Consider the following 22,077-nt stretch of genomic DNA (forward strand, 5'->3'; position numbering starts at 1 on the left):
TGCCGTGTGTAAATTATTCTGTCAGGTTATCCAGGGGGCCATATCAAAAATGAATATGAGTGCGACTCCAAATTATAATAAAATGAAGGAGTACTATTGTGTCAAATATTTTAAATCCCAACAAAACAAGAAAAATGTGGGCATGTTGAAACACATTCTGTTTAGCACGGAAGTGTCTTATCCGAGGGCCTGCCAAAAATCTGCCTCTTTTACGTAGTCAAGCCATGATCATCATGCCGATTTTGGTAATGGCGTAATTTGCCATTTGTGCCTAACGAACGGTTAGAAAAGTAAGTGTAGAAAGGTTAGAAAGCTTTGCTTCATTATTCGCAATCTGTTCTTGGTGTGATTAAGTTATCGTGATGCGTACATTTATGCAATATCACTCAGTAAGGCGACCGAAAAAGTGCCTGGCAGCCTGGGCATCTATAGGGTACTGCGTTCGTGGAGCCTCTTTATAACATGATCTCCGGCGGCCGTCAACCTACAGCTTACACCGTTTTGGACCATCTCCTCCCAGTTGAAAAACACAACAGGAAATTTTACCAGTTTGTTGTATTTTGGGACGTTGTTTCTGTAGTTCTGTTGTCTGTAGTTCTGTTGTCTGTAGTTCTGTTGCCTGTAGTTCTGTTGCCTGTAGTTCTGTTGCCTGTAGTTCTGTTGCCTGTAGTTCTGTTGTCTGTAGTGTGACGTCCTGTAGTAGAAAGTTCTGTAGTTCTTGATCAATATTTAATTAAAAATTGACAGAGACGTCCGTAAGATTATGTAAATTTGTTAACACAAAAAAGAAACACATAAAAGTAAAAAAAAATTTTTTAAAAAAAACGTCTTTGCCTAGGATTCGAACATGCGACCTCTCGATTCCTAGACCGGCATCTTACCACTGCACCACCCCTGACGTTGTCTTCGAGTGTACGTTTTGGCCATGTGAATAGTACGACGTGCTGATGCGCTGATGTTTACATTTGCATTTTGAGAGCCAAGATCCGCTATCACTCCACCGCGTCAAGTGCCGCATCTCTAGAAGAGCAAGAGTGTTCGTACCATCGACAAGTACATCGTGCAGTGCTAGAACATCGATTTTGATGTACGATATCCATATTAAATAAGAAATTCAGAAATAGACAACGTTGACTTTTAGGGTTATTACTGCTAGTTTCGACAGTTGTCTCTCGTTCTTTACACTTTTGAGCGCTCATATAATTCGTGTGTTCAATGCAAAATAGCTACATAAATATTCGTGGATGAGAGTTCTTTCTGACAGCATACTGGCTTCTCACGGCAGCACTGTATCAGATTAATGAGACCCGAGCGAGACAGCTTTTCACGCAACTTTGTGGAACAACCGAAATCTTCTTTTCCGCTTCGCATAAGCTTGTGAAATATTCCTGAGAAATTAACTAATGTGTCAGTGTAACAGCACATGTAAGTCCACAGGCCTGTGTGCCACATCTTACCAAAAAAAAAACGGATACGCAGCCATTCCCGCAGATGGTATGATTTTGATCAGCGGCCGATTTTGAGGAGGCCGGTAGGGCGTTGCTGGTGCCGCGTCGTCACGGCACAATTATAACTATTCGCCACGTCGACTTTAATACCGGTGTCGGTGCCATCGGTGTCAGCATTGCCGGCTTCAGAGAAGTGCGATTGAATACCGCGCAGGAGAAAAGTACAGTGTACACTACCGATGCAAAAACATGCAATTTTAAAGGACCGCGACGGGAAGCGCTTCTGTTGCGACTTCGGAACTCTTGGCCGTCGCGACCGAATGTTTCTGCTGCGACGTCAGAATTGGTGTCGTAACGTCGGAGTCGCTGTCAGGATATAAAGCTGTTGTTCCGACTTCAGAACTCTTGTTGTCGCGACAGAATGCTTCTGTTGCGAAATCAGAATTTCTGTCGTAACGTCAGAAATGTCTCCCAATTAGGAAATGTCAACAACTTCTGTCGTACAACAGAATTTCTGTAGTTGCGACAGGAATTCCTTTTGTCTTTTTCAACCGGGCACTACAGAAGCTTGTCGCATCACACAATTTCAGTGCACTTCTGTTGTCATCATTGGGTATATGTTGCGGCGATAGGTTTCCGTTGTGGAACAGTTCTCTGTAGTACAACAGAAGTTTGTCCATTACTTCAGGAACACTTCTGTTATGACAACTGGGGGCCTGTTGCAATGATAGGTTTCTGTCGTACAACAACATTTTTCTGTAGTACAACAGAAGTTGGTCGCATTACATCAGGAACACTTCTGTTGTGACAATTGGGGGCCTGTTGCCACAATAGGTTTCTGTAGTATTTCAACAGCTCTCTGTAGCACTACAGAAGCTTTTCGGGTTACTTCAGGAGTATTTCTGTTGGGACAACAGGGTGCCTGTAGTGATGACAATTTTTTCTGTAGTACTACAAAAATCTGTTGTAGAGCTTCAGCTTTCTGTTGTAACAACAGACATACGACAGACTGTACTTCTGTAGTAGCAACAACAAATGTCTGTTGTACATCAGAAAAGTCTGTCGCTCCATCAGGAATCTGTAGTTACTACAGAAAAATCCTGTTGTACAACAGAAATTTCTGTAGTACTACAAAAATCTGTTGTAGAGCTTCAGCTTTCTGTTGTAACAACAGACATACGACAGACTGTACTTCTGTAGTAGCAACAACAAATGTCTGTTGTACATCAGGAAAGTCTGTCGCTCCATCAGGAATCTGTAGTTACTACAGAAAAATCCTGTTGTACAACAGAAATTTCTGTAGTACTACAAAAATCTGTTGTAGAGCTTCAGCTTTCTGTTGTAACAACAGACATACGACAGACTGTACTTCTGTAGTAGCAACAACAAATGTCTGTTGTACATCAGAAAAGTCTGTCGTTCCATCAGGAATCTGTAGTTACTACAGAAAAATCCTGTTGTACAACAGAAATTTCTGTAGTTGCGACAGGAATTCCTGTTGTCTTTTTCAACTGGGCTCACCTTCGAACATGTGTGTGGGCGCGTGCATCTGATCCACCAGAGCTCTAACCACGCATTATCACTATACACGCCCTCACCGACGCGTCCTATATACATATAACGCCTGGTATGCTCCGACGTGCTCTTCAAGCTAGGCAGCAGCACAGGCCTGCGCGTTTGCTTCTGCTGGCATTGCTTCGACCTTTGAGCGAAACTGTAATTAATGCGAAAATACTGTGCATATTTATAGGCTTGTATTAGGTAATGTGCAACAACTCTGTCGCAGCTCGGAAAAATACGTTTCGGTATCGTGTTCTGATCAATTCCATTCAAAGAAGGGTCAACCATTTTTTACAATGTACCAACAGTAAAGGAACGTTCGGATGTTGTTCTTTTCGGCGTTCCTTTTTTGTTGGCGCTTTGCTCTATGAGTTTAGAGAAATACATTTATTTCGTAGAAAAGGCAGGGAGGTCTACCTGAGTTACATTATTTGTTTGTAGTACCATTAATGGAGTGCAAGTGTGCAATTACTAAGCCAGTAATGCATAGCAATCATGACAAACCTCAGTGACACATTTAGTACAAAGGCCTCCAGCGTTCGCAGTAGCTTGAGCGGAATCCTTGTGTCTCGTTAAAATGACCATTGTTGAGAACCATCATGCTTGTCGAGTTTTTGCTGTACTGTGGCCAAGTCTCGTTGTTGGGAAGTTCCGGAATCCTGTTGATAAGACAGAATTTCATAAAATATATTCCACAGAAGCATCGACTTCCAAAAACAACTCTAACCTATGTGCTTTTGAAATATTTAATTGCCAACATATATTAGGAGTAACCGAATAAGGCCTTGACTGTGCGGAAAGCAACACCTCAATGTACGCAATGACACAAATACAACAGATGATATACCTGGGGCCCCATAACGTTGAAACATTCTAATTTTTTTTTATTCGAAACTCCTGACGCCAAATTTGCTTAAAAGCCGAGCAAGCATCGGGTGGTCACCTCCAGCAATTTTGGACCCAAGCAATCAAACGGTCTCGTCGTTTGTAGGAGGTCGCCTTTGCTTATCTTCAAAACGAATTTCAACCAGAAATTGCCTACCTCAGCACGTTTCTACAGAGGAAGCTTAAAAATGCCGCTAAGCTAGATACCCAGTGAAGAACAGTTGGCAGAGCAGTGTTGTAAAAATTGCTGAAAGGGTTTGACAGCGTTGTTTATGATACCTAAATAAAAATAAAAATGTTTATGATACCTAAAAAAATTCATGGTCCCCGGAAGCTCCGGGTATTCAGTGGCAGACAGATATTTCAGGGGTGGGGGCGCAAATCTTCAACTTCTTTCAGAACGGGGTACTCTCCGGCTAGTCCAAAAATTACAGTCTATACATATGGTTAGCCAGCGAAGCTGAAATGTGCGGCCCCAGTGTTTGTCACTGGGTTAATACCGACGGTTCATTAGACGGCGCCTTGGTAATCTGCCGGATCCTCAGTACGCAGTTGCTACTTGCGCTCGGCTCCACGAGCCGGTTCTTGTGCGCGGGCTGCCGCATAGGCATGGCGTAGACGAGCTAGTTCCCAATTCTGCCTGCGGTGTTGGCCATCGAAAGCTACCTGTTCCTAAGGAGTACGTATGACGCGGGACCTGTCCATTTTGAAGCCGGAGAGAAACGGCTGCGCGTGATCGGCTGCGACGGAGAGCTAAGACGTCACTGCTGGTGCAGCTAATAGAACACCACCTACATAGCAGAAGGGATTTTCACTCCGATCCATGACACATGTTACCTGGCCCGGCATCCATAGAGTCTAATGGGGATGCTCTCGAGTAGGCAACAGTGTTTTTGACGTCACCGATTTCCTCACGCGAGCCTTGTCCATGGAGATTTCGGTACAGGTGGCGAGATGTCATGGATGAGAGTAAAGACGCCTCGTGCTATCTATGTAGTGTTGGCTAATCGCGCGCCTCACTTTCTCTCTTTTTTAATTCGCGCTTGTGCAGGGGGTTGCGCCGGAGGTATTTTTGGCCTACAGCCGGCCAACCGACGGACGAATAGGCTAACCATATACAGGGGCGCTGTAACGTAAAACTATTCTAAAATTTTCTATTCGAATTCCGCAATCAGCCCTCCGCGATTGGTCAAAACTTTTGGACCACGCCCACTTCACCCGTTTGTCACGCGACGTCACGAAAACTGCGATAGCTCTCCATCTTATATGACGTGTACACACTGCATTATGTATAATTTGTCCGCACAACAAAAAAATATTTATTTCTTATTCGATGCCTTTTCGCCATTATCCCTCGGCTATTCGTCAAAGGTTTTCGGGCTGCGCCCACTTCACCTGCCTATCACGCGACGTCGAAAAAAGCGCAAAAACTCATCGCGTCAAAGTGACGTGTAGGCGTTAAAGATGCATTATTATGCCGAAAAAGAAAACTGAATTTTCTTCTGAATAGCCGCAGGCTGCTCCGTTTCTAAGGGAATAAAAGATGGCTGCTATCAATCGCTCAAGCACTGGCTACTTGAACCTGCCACATAACATGGGTTTATTTGCGTATAATAAAATTTTTCACGCAGCTGTGTGTAACGTTTTTGAGCTCTTTCGGCACGTTTACGACCTTGTTCTGCTAACTCTTCTAAGCTGAGGATCCGTTTTAGCGTCATTCTTAAGCTTCCGTTGCATGCCGCCGCAAGCCACCGCAAGCTATGTAAGGGAAAGCGGACCAATCGCAGACGCTGGCAGCGCCCTCTTCATCCAGTTATTCATTTTCAGTGCACTGTCTTGGCCCTCTCCACTTAAACGCGCAACTCGATCTTGTCAGGCAATTAGATAAGGCGAGCCGCTCAGTGTAGGCAATGTTATTCGTTTTTAAAGGAAACAAAGACCTCCTGCAAATGAGGAGAGCACTTGATTAATTTATTCAGACAAATCTGCGGGTTGCCACCCGATGCTTACGTCGACCGTTACGTAAATTTGACATAAGGAATAGAAACATGCTGCAATAGCTTTATGATACAGGGTCTCTGATCGCCCTAACGGAATGGAAACAGTTTGGTATAACTTTACGTTATAGTGCCCTTGGTGACATTTGACATAGTTCTTACAATTTTTTGTGCTTTTTAACTCAAGCAGCCAACAACATACTGTTTCTAGACATTGCGTTTCGCAAAGCAGTAGCAGGTTATTATCAGTGTTTAACACAGCATCTCCATCATTGCATATTTATGAATTATTATAATATGCCACATCCCATTAGCATATTAAATGTAAATCTATAGGAGTTGTAGCGAAGTACTGTGGCTATCGCTACAGATTCCAGTGGAACATCATTTGCGAAATATTATTGCAGTCATTCCCGAAAGGCCGAAGCGTGTAAAAAACGTGTACAAATATCACAAACACGAAATCATTACTCCAATGTGGGTGAAATGTATCAAGAAGCAATACCCAGCATTAGGTTAAACAATGAACTGGTTTGATTCCAATGTTAGGCAAGTGAAAGGTACTTCAGTGGTTAATAACATGCTGACTGAAATCACGAGGAGACAAAGGAAAACGATCATAAAGCGTGTACAAAAGAACGCTAGCAGGGCGTGGTTGATTGGGCATGTAAGTACATTTGGTTGAACTATTTCTAGACTGCCTAATGATTTCCTCCAGCTACTACTACAGCTCACTTCGCTAGCTGGGGCGCGTAAGTGCAGCTCTCCACATTGATTTTTGAACTCACTCAAGTCGATTACTGCGGTCTTGAGTTCTAGACCGCAAGGGTATTAAGAATCCGAATAATTAAACCTTTTTCACTGCCTTCGTGCTTCTGGCCCGGTATATGAATGAATTAAAAAAAATGAAGGTCCATGTCATCATCATGTTTGCTCTAGCGTTCGGTGCCTGTAAGAGAACGGCATGTCGAGCAGTCCCACTCTTCCAGCAACTGTTAATGAAAAAGCTGGGACTTCCATGACGTGAACTGAACCTGTCTAAATATCGCAGCTTCCAATTCAAGCAGCACTTGAGAAAGTAAATGCCCTTCCTACAGCTCCCGCTATGCGTAATCAAGAAGTAACCTTGAATCCCTTCAGAACGATATCCTGCTCAGTTTGAGTGAGGCTTGTCAACCATTGTGTACACAACGTAACCAAAGCATTCTTATTTCCCGAGCAATAAAAAATATTTTCCCCTGCACCTACATGGCATCAGGTCTATGCCCATTGGTTATGTCAGTACATTTGGGTGAATTATTTCTAAACTGCCTAATGCTTTCATCCATTTACTACTACAGATCACTTCGCTAGCGGGGCTCATGAGTGCAGCTTTCCACACAAATTTTTCAATTGACGTAAGTCGATTAATGCGGCCTTGAGCTCTAGACCACAAGGGCATAAGTAATATGAGCTCTCACCAAATTCGTTTTATTTTAGTGCCTTTATTCCAGTATTACCCGTTGCCATTTCGCTGCATGGGTTTTAATTGTTTTTTGAAATTGTAAATAAACAAAGCGGGGTGTATTGCTGATAACCACGATATACTATGCACGATTTTCCTCAGATACCTATTTTTTTTCGTGGCTAAGACAGTAATGTAGCTCATAAGCTTCTAGATTACTTTCCTAATATAGACAATAAAGCGCTAATTTACTCAATTATTATCATTGTGTTTTTATGAAATCTGATTATCTTTTATGCTGAGAAATGATACGGTAAGAGACAGAGGACCATTCCCTTTTGAGCGTTCAAAATGCCAACACATCTGTTAGAGTGCAAGACAAGCATAAGGTGCACGAATGTGCCACAGCCATTGTTCGCAACAGGTGGCCACACAAATTCGACAAGTTCCACGCGTTCTCGCTGCTGTAAGCAGATATTTGTGCTGGTTTCTGTGTTAGAGGACAACTATGAGAATTGGCATTAGCACACATTCTTGAATGTTAATAATGCGTCGATGTGCAGCTCTCATGGATTCACATTGCCACTTCGGTGTTATTTCTAGCGCAAGGAGGTGAATTATGAATACAAATTACTAGCAAGACCATTCAATCTGTGCTACATAAATATAAGAAAAGCAACGCACCCATTTTCGCCGAAGCTGGCCAGCATTCGCACAAAGGCCTCAGCCGTGCGACCATCTTGAGAATCAGGATTTGCTGCGTAGGGTTGACCAAACGCGAAGGACACATCGGAGCCGTGGGGTGCTCCCATCCACCCAGGTAGTGGAAACATTGCCGTTTTGTGGGCGAACACATACGTGAAAACCTTGTTATCCTTTTCGCTGTGCTTCTCTGCGAAGAACTGCAGGGGACAGTTAAACAATCTGTCCGACAGGTAGTCAATGTATTGGCGTCTCAGTGCGTTATTATCGTCTTTTGGTGCTTCGTTGGTGTACGTTTCTAATACATTCTGTATGTAATCTTTAAGCCGTCGCCATAATGCGCTGCGAAGAGACTTAACAAGCTCCTCTGGTGGAGAACCTTGAAGGTCTTCCACTAAAAGTTCGGGGACCAACGGGAACAGGAGAAACGCAGCTCCTTCGTCTGAAGTTACGCCAGCTAAGACGTCCACAGATGAGAAGAAACCACGCTTCAGGGCCCCTAATGGACTTTGGGGAAGGAACTTGTTACTATAAGTAGGCGCAAATGGGGCCATCTTCGGTGCCGCTACCACCAGAGAAGCCGTGGAGAGCTCATCGGCGGACTTGTTTCTCATGCAGTCTACGATTTCTTCCGCATTCGGTGACAGCCCGATTTTCGCACTGTTAGAACACCCCACAACGTTAGCGACCTTGTATGCTTTGACCAGGCTTTCGTAAACTGTCTCCCACGTGTCTAAGCTGTACATCGTACCACTCATCAAGACTGCCCTCTTGAAGAGGCGTCGGCTTAAAGGCGACATGATTTGCGCGTGTACGCTCATTGAGCCTGTGCCCTGGCCGAACAGCGTCACTCGCTCAGCGTCCCCTCCAAAATGTCCGATGTTCCGCCGCACCCACTTCAGAGCCATGTTCTGATCCAAGAGGCCAACATTACCTGGCGCCTCAGGAGAGTACGCGTTCATGAAACCCAGGATGCCAAGACGGTAATTCATGGAGACGACTACTACACCGCCCAGCGCGGCGAGCGAGACTCCGCTATAGTTCGCCATATTCGCGCTGCCAAAGGTGAATGCTCCTCCGTGAATCCACACAAGTACAGGACGACGTGAGCCCGGGCTAGTCGCGACCTCTGGGACCCATACGTTTAGCTGAAGGCAGTCTTCTGTAAAGCTCAGGTTGCCCATTGTGACTCCTTCCAACAGCACCTGTATTAGCACAGTCCATATGCAAAAAAATAGAGAAATAAATAAATCGGTACATTGAGTCGCGCTTAGGTAAGGCATATGTTTTCACTGTAGTATTCTGAAGTCCTTGACCTTAATGGTTTACTTGCCATTTCATTTACTGCGCAGTAAATGTAGTGCTTTTAGAGAAGAAGCTGTACTGGTCCGATATATATATATATATATATATATATATATATATATATATATATATATATATATATATATATATATATATATATATATATATATATATATATATATATATATATATAGAGAGAGAGAGAGAGAGAGAGAGAGAGACCAGAAGAAAGGGGGTTAACCGAGGGACCCGATATTTATTAGTCATAATGAGAAGCCAACAAACACTGACACCAAGTACAACATAGGGGAAATTGCATGTGCCTAATAAATGAAATAAATAATGATTGATTATTGGAAATTAAAGTGGATGAAAGTGGACATGCGAAGGTTGTGGGTTCGGTTCCCACCTGCGGCAAGTTGTTTTTTCATCCACTTTAATTTCCATTTTTTAATCGTTACTGTATTTCATTTATTAAGCACATGCAATTTCCCCTATGTTGTACTTGGTGTCAGTGTTTGTTGGCTTCTCATTATATGACTAATATATATATATATATATATATATATATATATATATATATACAGTGAAAGCTCGTTAATTCGAACTTCAATAATTCGAATTTATGGATAATTCGAACTGTACGATTTGGTCCGGCCAAGCTCCACAGAAGTCTATGTATGAAAAAGTTCGTTAATTCGAACGCGAGAAGGTTCCCTCACGGATAATTCGAACTACGCTCGCCTGGCACACGGCCAGAGAAACGCGCCTACTGCCTACACACAAGGCTGTATTGCCTCCGAAACGGAGAGAACGGCGAGAGGAGGCAAAATCGGAAAAAAATCTAACCGACGCGGGGTCAGCCAAAAGGAAGCGGCGGCTGCCGCCTCTCCGTTCTACGTAACCTCCGAGACTTCTAACCCGTTGCGAATCTCGGAGGCTTTGCAAATCTTGTACAGCTGCTAATGTTGTGCGGAGATGGCACGGCAAGCGCCAAAACACAGCGAATCAAGTACGTCGCAGCTGCGCTTGCAATCAAGAACCAACGAATCAGGGCCTTCGCCACCTTCACATGTTCAGCGTCTTCGTCTCGGCAGTCTTCATCAGCTGTGCACCTCTATTTTCAGCTTAGGAGGTATCGGCCGTCGCGATTCATTGTGATGGTGTTAAGCCTCGGCTAACGTTCGTTTCGGTGGACATCGGTGGTGTGGCACAGTCGGACCCAGAGCTTCGACTTGATCACTTTCTGACACGCCAAATTTCTGACATGTCCTACTGCTTCCAAATTGCAGTGTACTGTTGCTCTGCTTCACTTTCGTTAATTCGAACTGAAGCGGCTTCCCCTTGCAGTTCGAATTAACGAGCTTTTACTCTCTCTCTCTCTCTCTCTCTATATATATATATATATATATATATATATATATATTCTACCTGTGTGTACATCTAGTACAAATGTACACAGAGCTGAGGAATAGATTTTAGTGCAGTTATTTTCTTGTTCTCTTTGAAGTTTCGTTGTGTATGCCTTCTTCATGCTTACGCTGCAAGTCCTAGATACACGATGTATTTGCATTAGGGGAGCTGAGAACTAGTCAAGCATACCCTAGCTTTTACTCGCTTGAGAGGGGACAGGGTACTTCTGAGGCAAGCGCATACCTACACCTACTCTAACCTCCACCTCTTAGATGTCCTCCACTCCATATTCGCCATAGCTTGGAAGCTGTGCTAGGAAAATAAACCTGTAGGTTGTGTAGGTGCTGGTCTGGCAGGCCCGCGACATCGCCATGACCATTGGAGTCCCGCACTAAGGGCCCCGCCCTTTAAGCTTACGACGACAATAAAGTTATTTTGCTCTGTCTCTCTGTCTTTCTCTCTCTCTCTCTATACAGCCGCCATCGACAGGGATGGTTCATCAAGTCTTATGATTAATGTTCACTGGAGTAATCGGTGGCGAGGTGACCAGCCGTTATTTTCCTGCTTATATTTTTTTCTGTTGAGCATAACGCGGTATGAGTGTCGAAAATAAAGTGAAGGACATAATAAAATGTACGACACGTTCTGACAGCGCTTAGGTGCGGGAGGAGCACTAGCATTTTTTAACCGAAGCTTTCTTTGCCTCTTGTCCGTGGTTCGGAGTTCTTCGTAGTAGGGGAACGGGGACCCGATTTTTATTAATCATATCATAAGACGGCAACAAACAGATACCAAGGACAAGATAGGGGAAATTACTCGTACTTACGCATTCACTGCATTAAGGCGACTTCGAATCCAGCAACATTGATGCTTTCAGGTAGCATGTGTGGGTTTAGGGACCCGTCACCTAAATAGATCACTTTCTTGTGACGCCTGCGGCAGAAAGAACGTGCCACATCGTCCGCCTAGGTAGTGTTGTGTACGATTTGAATTCTCACCATAGCGACCATCTGTAGGTCTTCTTGATGGCTGTATATACGCAGCTGTCCAAGGCTCTGGACCTATTGCTCTTAATGTAGTTGCCGGATGAATTTGTGAGGGGTGGCGCAGGCTAACACTGCCAGGGTTAGTTCTACTAGAAAAACAGAAATACCTTAGAAACGGAATGGTGAAACGGCGCATCTTTTGCTCAGCAGTTATGAGAATCGCACGCCTAATGCGAAGGCGTGAGTTGGTATCCCACATGGGGCCAGTTGTTTTTTCATCCATGTCCTTATAATCTCTTTAATTCAATTAGTGCACACAAGTAATTTCGCCTATGCTGGGCTTAGTGCCTGTTCGCATCTGATGATTCGAATAATAATAATCGGGCGCCTTGGTTCCCTTTCTTCTCGTTCAAGCGGCATAGAAGGTTGAAATTTATTTAGGTAGCTGTCACACTTCTCAGTGCATCGACCTCTCGTCAACAATGTAATAGACAACCATGATGCATAGCCTTGTTCCCCGTAACATAAAGAATTATCAGCTGCTACAGGCGTCGAGACCATGCGCATTTTATCCGCAATCGCGGCTACGTGGCTAATTGAAACAAACTTGGCGTCTCTTAGTTTCCAACCTTGCGCTGCACCATCGTGACCTTCCGCTTAAGTGTTACGCTTACTTTGCGTCTTCAGCTACATGTATCCTTTTCATTCTTTTCTTTTCCTCCAGTGTGTTTTCCTAAAATATGATGTTAAGTTCGTGCGCCTGCCACTCTCTCTTCGCGATCACGCAAGTCAAGCAACGGTACTCGTGTGATTCCCACCTGAGGACAGGCTGTGTTTCCAGCGGTTGCGTCCACGGTGCCTTCCCAAGGTTGTTTTGGAAGTGGAGGCCGAAAGCGGAGCTTTCCCAGAGGCGGCTCGGCGAACGGAATGCCACGGTACTCTTCGACGGACTTGTCCAGGACACGGACAACCCTGCCGCGAACCATGCCTTCCGTGGTCTGCCTCTCGACGAATGACTCGTCGGCCGTGACAGTGTGCACGACGGCAACGAGAATGCCCGCCACGAGGGCTGTACTGGTCGCCATTGCTCGGGTTGCCGATGATTTGGCCTAGTTTGAAATTGTAAAGGAGACGCCAAGTCATTAAAGCTTTGAGCCACGTATGCTGTATTTACTCATTTAAAGCTGGTACTTTAATTTTCGCAGAAAATTTTTGCGAATTTGCGGGATGCAATAATTCTGCCAGAAAATATCTCACAGAACTTTTTATGTGCTAAATAAAAAAAAATAAGGGGGGAAGTTGTTCAAAACTGAAGTTCCGCCATAGCTACTTTCGACTAATAAGTATTACTTCCAAGTGGTGGTTTTAGACAACCGTAAACTGCAAATGCCCTTTATTTTTCAGGACTGGCTTAACCTAGAATCAATGACCAAACGTATAAAATGACTTTGGCACGATCAATACAGAGTCGATGTCAACACTCAAGTCTCTGATCTCTCTCTCGTAGGCATTGTCGTCATCGTCCAGCTTGAGACCATTTGTGTAGATTCAATCTCGCCTTCTGGTGATGCGAGAAAAAGGAAAAACTGAGACGTATTAGCTATCCCCGTTGAAGTCACGGACTTCACGAAACGGCAAAAGCCTCATCCTTTTTTTTTTTGCTTTGGATTGGATTGTGATTGTGCGCGCCAAAAGTCCACGTAGAGCTCAATAGGTGGGGCTCGGCAACCATACGCCATCTTTATTACCAGCCGGAAGAAGCTGATGAAAGTCGCTGCAGCAAGTTTCGTTGGTCAGATTTTTACTCAAAAAAAGGAAACGTCTCTTTTGATGCCCGATAGCACGAGCATTATGCATGCAGAGATTATGCTTGTGATAGATGGTACGAGCATGATGCGAGTAAATACGGTAGGCATAAATATTATCTACACATAGTGTCCAGCTATCGCTCACAAGTGCAAAGTGCTGAAATACAATTGTGCTATGTTGCAATGCGGCGAGGGCTGCTGCGCCATTTGTCAACTCACATGAATGAAGTGGGGAGCAATTCATTTTACGAGAAGAGGGAGACCGCGTACACCACACCTCCCCTAAATATGGCCATGCGCAATGTACTTGCAAACACATCGGCTCAAATCTATCGAAAGTCGAGGTGTACACGACAGCCTTCTGATAATACGATCTCAACGTTTTGACGTGATGCCGGAGCACGCGTGTTCCCCTCTGCCTGTCTTGAGGTGGGGTGCGCTTCAAGTCTACTATCTTCTGTTCTGGCGTGCTTACTATTCGAGAAATTGCCGCCGCTCTTCCACTGACACCTCTCATTTCCTCCTATGGCAGTCGTCAATAAGCCCCATTCTTGCTACGTTGTACCACTGAGCGCTGCAAACCGAGGTCATAATACTTTGACAATCAGGCAGTGTGCAGGGACGTCAATTGAGTGCATACGGGGCAAAACGACGCCCCAGAGGAGGACATCGGAGGTTCCAAGCAGACAGAACAACGTTGCACAGGAGGCGCACCGGGCTACTGCTACGTTATGACTTCAGGCAAGATACTGCGCTATTGAAGGTTTTTTTAGGAACAAGCCAATACAGTCTAGCCCGGTTATAAAGAAGCCACTTATAGCGAAATAGCGGTTATAATGGAGGGATTTCAATTTCCCATTCCCATTTTTGCATTTTCAATACATCTTGGGTCCGGTCTTAACGAAGTAAATAAGAGTGCGTCAGCGGATATAACGAAGAGATTTAATACCAATCGGAACATAATCTGTCAATCAATACATTTTTGCGTCCTTGAGGCGATTTTTTCCGCGAATATAAGAGCGAAATTCGGCTGACGGCGTCCTTTTGTGGCGTCGTCTGCTCTCCTGAGGAGCGAAAGGTTGCTTCACTCCATCGCATTGCACGCCGGTCTCGTGTTGCGCCGTCCTTGAACGGTGTCACGGCGTAGAGCGGTAGAGCACGCCGCGCAGGGGAAAAATGTAAAAAAGAGACAATTTTTTTTATGACGTCGCGGAGAGCGGCCATCTTGGCCAGTCGGGGTTCTCTATTTCTCTATCGATGTTCACACTGCCGACAACGTGGCCGGTATGAAGGTTCCTTTGGTAAAGACGATTTTCTTCGCTAGCGGAGCCTGGAGTGATGTGAAGCACCTGACCATCGCCCAGTGCTTCGAGAAAGCAGGCTTCTCCCGAAGCAGCAGCGCGGAGGCGGTGCCTGCTGGGGGCGAAGCTACCGCGATTGACGTCGCTGCAACCGCTGATGCTGCCGCCGTGACGGCCTGCTTGGAGCAGCTTTGGGATTCCACTAGCGACTTGAACCTTGTGCCTGCGCTTCTAAGCCACATGGACTTCGTTTTCGCCAACGAAGACCTTGTTGCCACCCATGACTTCACGACGGAAGAAGTTGCCGGGATTGTCATGGAAGAGACCTTGGTGGACAGCGCCTCCGACAGCGAATGCGACGATGCTAGTTGTGCCCCTAAGCCGGTCACCTCCGCAGCGGCCATCGCAGCTGTTGACACGCTACGGATGTACCTCGGGAGTCCGGAGTTCGACGAGATCTTTGGTTCGCAGTTGGATGGTATGGAAGCCGCAATCCTGAAGTCCGCGCTCGCGGAACGTGTTCAGGGGATGCTGGAACACTTCTTTCAGCGACAATAAATCGGTATGCCCATGTCTGAATTTTTTTTCATAGTCCACATATTACGAAATAGCGGATATAGCGAAGTGATTTCCGATTCCCGCCGACTTCGTTAAAACCGGGCTAGACTGTATTTGACAGGAGCACGGGTTTCCTTAATATAGGCAAACGCTGCAGTAATATTGACAAGAAAGTAATGACTGCACGTACTCGCTTTACTAGGACATTTACTGGTGTTAATTTTCTCTGTTGTTCCACTGTGCAGTGCGAAGCCGTCTTTTGAATGCTGGCAACGCTCCGTATTTCATGAAAGTTCCTTCGTTGTAGGTGTTAGGTGTTCTGTAAAATGAGCTACACGCGTAAAATCATATATGCATCTTATCAAAGCTGCCGCATGGTAGAAACGCTGTAAAAGGGGTTTGTTTGAATTTTCGCATAACGGCATTATGTTTTCTCGTATAGTCTTATTACAATCTGACGCTATAATGTCTGTATGTGTGATATAAGTCACACTATGATTTTTCTACGTATTTTAGCTTAAGAAATTCAATTAGGTCAGCAGGTCCCTTACGCTACATGCAGGGCTTGAGCATCATCATCATCATCAGCATTTTTATGCGCACTGCAGGACGAAGGCCTCGCCCTGCGATCTACAATTACCCCGATCCTGCGCCAGCCGATTCCAACTAGCACACGCGAAGTTCCTAATTTCATCGCACCACCGTCTTCTGCCTTCCTCTACTGCGCTTCCCTTCACTTGCTACCCATTCTGTAACCCTAATGGTCCTACAGTTATCTAACCTGCGCATTACATGCCCTGCCAAGCGCCATTTTTTTCTCGTAATGTCAATGAAAATATCGGCTCTTTGCTCTCTGATCCAAACCGCTCTTTCTGTCTCTCAAGATTATCCCTGGCATACTTCGTCCCATCACTCTTTGTGCAGTCCTTAACTTGTTCTCAAGCTTCTTTGTCAGTCTCCAAGTCTCTGCACCATATGTCAGCACCTGTAAAATGCACTTATACACTTTCCTTTGACAATGGTACGCTTCCAGTCAGGAGCAGAAAATGTCTTCCGTATGCGATCCAACCCATTTTTATTCTTCTATGAATTTCTTTCTGATCAGGGCTCCCTGTAAAAATTTGACCTAGGCAAACGTACTCCTTCACCAACTCTAAAGGCGGACTGCCGATCATCAGGGACTTCAGAGCAGGCTGGTAGCCGTTCTGCAATGACTGCTAACCCGTCGCTTTTACGCATCGCAGGCCTTCTTGACAAAGCTACCGGCAACAGCCCTAAACCATGGCGGAGTAAAAGGCTCACCGACTGCACGCAAGCGCACTACCGCTTGCTTCCCAGCACGTGCCATAATCGACTACAGCATATCTACCACGGGATTGATCACGGGATATCTACGCAACCGAGGGCTTTTCCGACGCCTATAAAAGTGCACCGACACCGACGGAACCCACTTCAGAGCAGGCTGGTAGCCGTTCTGCAACGACTGCTAACCCGACGCTCTTACGCATCGCAGGTGGGCCTTTCAGACACCTTGTTATGCAATAACTATTGGCGTAGCTGCCGGCCTGCTTTGAACGTGGTTTGAAATTTTTGCCATTTGTTACTTCTTTGCATCTTTTTGTCGTTGTTCGAGCCCGATTTCGAGGTTCTGCAGACTATGGATGTGTTGAAGGATTTTGCCAGATCCATGTCTGAAAAGGCACCAAATTCTATTAAGGAACTAGCAGAGCTGTTCATTGAACTGACAGCGAAGTTTATCGAGGCTGTAGCCGAACTTAGGACTGACGTAACGACCATGAAACAATCCGTTGAGTTCAACAGAGAGAGCTTCGATGAGTTCAATAGCGAAATCCGGAATTTACGCCAGGAGCTCACTGCGATGACGAAGCGGAGTGAAGACAATGAAGGAGAATGCCAGACGCTAAGGAAAAGCCTGGGGGAATTAAAAGAGGATCTTGTTGAATTGAAGCAAAATAGTAGGCGCAACAACATTGAACTAAAAGGAGTGCCAGAGACAGAGAACGAGAACTTAAATGACACACTCCAGAAGGTGGCCAAGTGCCTGAAATTGGATCTCTCTGCTAGCGACATACATATCGCGCATAGAATTCCGGTTAAAGGATCAGGGCTTCCAAACATAATCATGAAGTTCAACTCAAGGTGTGCGCGGGACAAATTCTTTAAAGCAGCCAAGAAAAACCGATTGAACACAAAGATGATTGGCTTTGAGGATAACGACCCAATCTTTGTGAATGACCACCTCTGCCCTGAAAACAAAATCTTGCTAGGCAAGACCATCCATTTGAAAAAAGAAAAAGGCTGGAAGTTTGCCTGGGCTGCAAATGGTAAAATCCTGGTGAGGAAAGCTGACAATTCGAAAGTCGTCCATGTGACCTTTCAAAAATTGTCTAGTAACTGACTCCTAGCCGCAGCTACCTCTTGGTAGAGACATGGCGTTCACGAAGATGGGCAATAATAGCTTGCACATATTGCACAGCAATATACGCAGTTTAAGAAGGAACTTGAACTTGCTTCTTGCTTATCTTCTTCAGTACCAAATACACTATGATGTCATTGCAATATCTGAAACTTGGCTCAAAAAAGGTGAAGATGTTGTTATTCCTGATTACCTCAGAATTTCTCATCCACGTGATTCACATTCGCGCAGTGGTGGTGTAGCCCTTTTTGTCCATAACAGTCGCACCTACTCAGCATTTCCCAATGTCTCCTGCAGCACATCTGATATCGAAGCCTTATTTATCAGACTGGACAACTCTGTTATCATAGGTGTCGTATATCGCCCACCCAATTCACCTGTAGCTTTATTTCTTCAAAAACTTGAATCTATATTTTTTACACTAGTGTCACGACACAAAGGTCCGGTTATAATTAGTGGTGATGTTAACATAGACACCAGTCATACAAACCATAGTGACTACACGTATCTACTAGAGTCCTTTAATTTTAAAAATCTCATCACTGTCCCCACTAGAATAACAAGTACATCCGCAACTGTCATTGATCATGTTTTAACTAATATAACCTCCAATATTAATGCCGGGGTATGCAACCAACCCATCTGAGACCATCTCCCCACCTATTTAACGGTCAAAGACGTCATAAAACCTAAATTAACGCACGCCAAAGTAAGTACGAGGATTGGCTACGCTTTGCTGAGATCGAATATCCAGTTAATCGACACTAGTACAATATACCACGATGACGTCGACATAGAATTCTCCAATCTAATCGACATCCTGACTTGCGCTAAAACTAGCAGCAGTATTCAAACATCTGTTCGCTCATATAAGTTGCCCGTCTCACCCTGGATGACGGAGCAGATTTTAGCAGTAGCAGCAGAAGGACTTTTGGTATCATAAATCGAAACAGCATAAGGACAACAGCTATTACTTCAGTCAGTACAAAAAGGTACGCAATAAATCTGTGGCAGTTATGCGTACACGAAGAAAAGAATACTATACACGTTTAATCGAACAGAGCTCCGGTAACTCTAAAGAACTGTGGGAAATCGTGAATAGCGTTGTATGCAAGCCACACAAACAAACGTTTCCGGATGTGGTTGATCAGAATGTTGGAAACAGCTTTAATTCATATTTCACTACTGTTGCAATTTCTTCAGGTGCCAATGTGAATAATACAGATATAAATTCTTTGTTGCCAAGCCCACTCCCAAACTCCTTTCGTATGGATGACATTGAACTTAACGAGATACACTCAACATTAGCAACCATGGATAGTAATAATGCTGCAGGTATAGATGAAATTACAGTACGTATGTTAAAAGAAAATATTGATGTTCTGGGTCCCATATTATGCCACGTCTTCAATCACTCACTTGCAACCGCCACGTACCCAACGTCACTAAAAACAGCCCGAGTTGTCCCAATATACAAAGACGGCGATCGCTCAAGCCCTTCTAGTTACCGACCAATAACCGTGCTCAGCGCCATTATTGTACTTTTCGTGAAAATCCTTGCGAATCGTATCAATAGCTTTATACACAAATATAACATAATTTGCCCACAGCAACATGGTTTTCGGCCAAACCATTCAACCTCATCAGCGGTGCAGTCTTTAGCCCACATTATAAACAGTGCTTTAAATGACAACAAACCTGTAGCCGAAGTCTTTCTAGATTCAAAGAAGGCTTTCGATACGGTCAACCATTCCATCCTTTTGTACAAGCTAAAGCACTACGGTTTTCGGGAACGGATTTTCGATTTGTTTTCTAGCTACTTCAATGAACGTCATCAGATAGTCGCCATAAATGATGTCTCATCGTCACCACAACGTATTCATGCAGGCGTGCCCCAAGGGTCTGTTTTGGGACCCATACTTTTTTCTATATACGTTTCCGACCTTCCACGTGTCTTAAAATTCGGAGAAATGCTGATGTATGCAGACGACACTGCTATAATAATTATAGGCAATAGCATCGAGGAAATACAGTCCAAAGCAAACGTAGATTTGGCAAACGTCTCTAAATGGTTTACAGCCAACAAGCTTACTGTAAATGTCAAGAAAACAAAATATACTATATTTCACTCCCGCAGAAAACAAGTAGATGCCAACTCTGTAAACATTAGTACTGACAACTTTGTACTAGAATATACCCCGTGTTTTAAATATCTTGGTGTAATCTTTCATAGTAACCTTCACTGGCAAGACCATTTATTAGCAGTTGGGGCGAAAGTGGCATCGGGGTGTTATAAACTGCTTCAAGCACGTGACTTTTTTGACACAAGCACATTACGTATTTTATATTTCTCCTTTATCCACAGTCATCTATCATGCTGTCTGGAATCATGACGATGGACCTACAATAGTTATCTCCAGCCAATCAGAAAATCGCAGGAACGATCATTATGAATAATAACGCAATCTAAGCAGGATCATCCCAGCAACCCATTATTCCACGATCTACGCATATTACCCTTCGATTCACTACGCCTACTAAAAACAGCAACTGTCGTAAAGAGTATCGTAAGAAACAACCACCCCTTCCATATGTCCCTCTTTCTTACATCATCGCGTAATACCAGAAAATGCAACTTTAATCTACCTCCCACGCACAACGTTTATGGAGAACGACGGTTATCATTCACTGGTGTTCAGATATGGAACACACTTCCACAAGAAATAAGATACGCTCAAAATTTTGCACTTACAGCTAAAAAATTATTTCAGCGCATGCTTTAAACAAGTTACAAGACATCTATCTGCTGTTTACATTTCATTTATTATATATAGCGTGCACGATGTTTTTGAATTGAATCAACTGTTTCTTGCTATGCCTTTTGTTTGTCATATGTATTACGTATATATTCCCCTCTCCACTTTTCCAAGTTTTTATTGTTTATGTGACGAAGTGTCTGCATTATGTAATTTCATTTCTTGGACCCATAACTAGCCTACGGCTATGGGTCCAAACAGTACTGGACACACTTTTATTGTACTTTCATGGAAAAATAAAGAATTTGAATTTGAATTTGAACTTCAACTCTTGTCCCCTTGCCCAGTTTTTCATCATTATCTTTGTCATGTGCATATTAATAGTCAAACCCACTTTAACACTCTCTCTGTTAAGGTCTTCCATCAATTGTTGTAACTCACCTGTTGCTCAATAAAACAGTGTCATCACCAAACCGAAGGTGGCTGAGGTATTCGCCGTCGATCCTTACTCCTAAGCCTTCCAAGTTTAACAGCTTGAATATTCCTTCAAAGCGCGCAGTGAACAGCATTGGCGAGATTGTGTCTCCCTGTTTCACTCCTTTCTTTATAGGTATCTTCCCACTTTTCTTGTGGAGAATTAAGATAGCAGTGGAATCTCTGTATACATTTTCCAGGTTGTTTACGTAAGGGGTGTGTACTCCTTGATTACTTAATGCCTCTATGACTGCTGGTACCTCTACTGAATCAAGTGCCTTTTTGTAATCTATGAAAGCCATATATAGAGGCTGATTGTACTCTGGGGATTATGCATAATTAAGTAGATTATGCATTTCAATCTTTTTGCAAATAATTTCCACATCTCCGAGTAGACATCTCATGGACCAAAAGTGTGCTATCTGCCACATGCAATTTTTAGCATTTTTGAACGTGCTCCCTGAAACACCCGTTAGGTACGGCTGGCAAAAAACTGGCCAAAGAGACGAAACGGATCCCAAAGGTATGATGCGATTAATTTCTAGCAAGTAGCGGAGCACATTCTCGTTTACCGTTAGATGGGTCATTGCGCCTTAATAAACGATCGACCTTCTTTACTGCTCCGTGTTGTGCACGCTCAACAAGTGTACATTTTTATTTCTCCAGAAGATGACCTTCTGGAGACCGCTGTATCTGATGTAACATTACTACATGACAGAATTTAACACAAAAAGAACAAGAAATAACGACAAAGCATTGTCAGAAAAAATATGCTCCTTATGTAACAAAAAGTTCTGCTAATCGAAAGAGTAAGCCCGCGACGAAGGCCTTACAGGAGCGGCTGCTCTAGCAGCCGAGTTAACGCGGCTAGCTGATCACAGATGGAGGCCGAAATAATACACAACTGAAGGCGGAGGGACACTGATATTTCTGTGGAGCCCATGGCGGGTACAGTTAGGTGTTTCCCATACACTCAAACGTAGTAACCGCACTCGGGTTGGTT

General features: G+C 44.1%; 1 protein-coding gene across 1 annotated transcript in view; it reads right to left on the minus strand.

Annotated features, from left to right (window-relative positions):
* The window catches only part of LOC135921417 (acetylcholinesterase-like), a 104,723-nt gene that overhangs the window by 81,308 nt on the left and 1,338 nt on the right, over positions 1-22,077 (minus strand). The window contains exon 2 of the mRNA XM_070526669.1: positions 12,559-12,849. Within this exon, the coding sequence (XP_070382770.1) occupies positions 12,559-12,825 (267 nt within the window). The 5' untranslated portion in view covers positions 12,826-12,849. The remainder of the gene's footprint in view (positions 1-12,558; positions 12,850-22,077) is intronic.

This window comes from Dermacentor albipictus, chromosome 10 (assembly GCF_038994185.2).
Source record: "Dermacentor albipictus isolate Rhodes 1998 colony chromosome 10, USDA_Dalb.pri_finalv2, whole genome shotgun sequence".
Classification (NCBI taxonomy): domain Eukaryota; kingdom Metazoa; phylum Arthropoda; class Arachnida; order Ixodida; family Ixodidae; genus Dermacentor; species Dermacentor albipictus.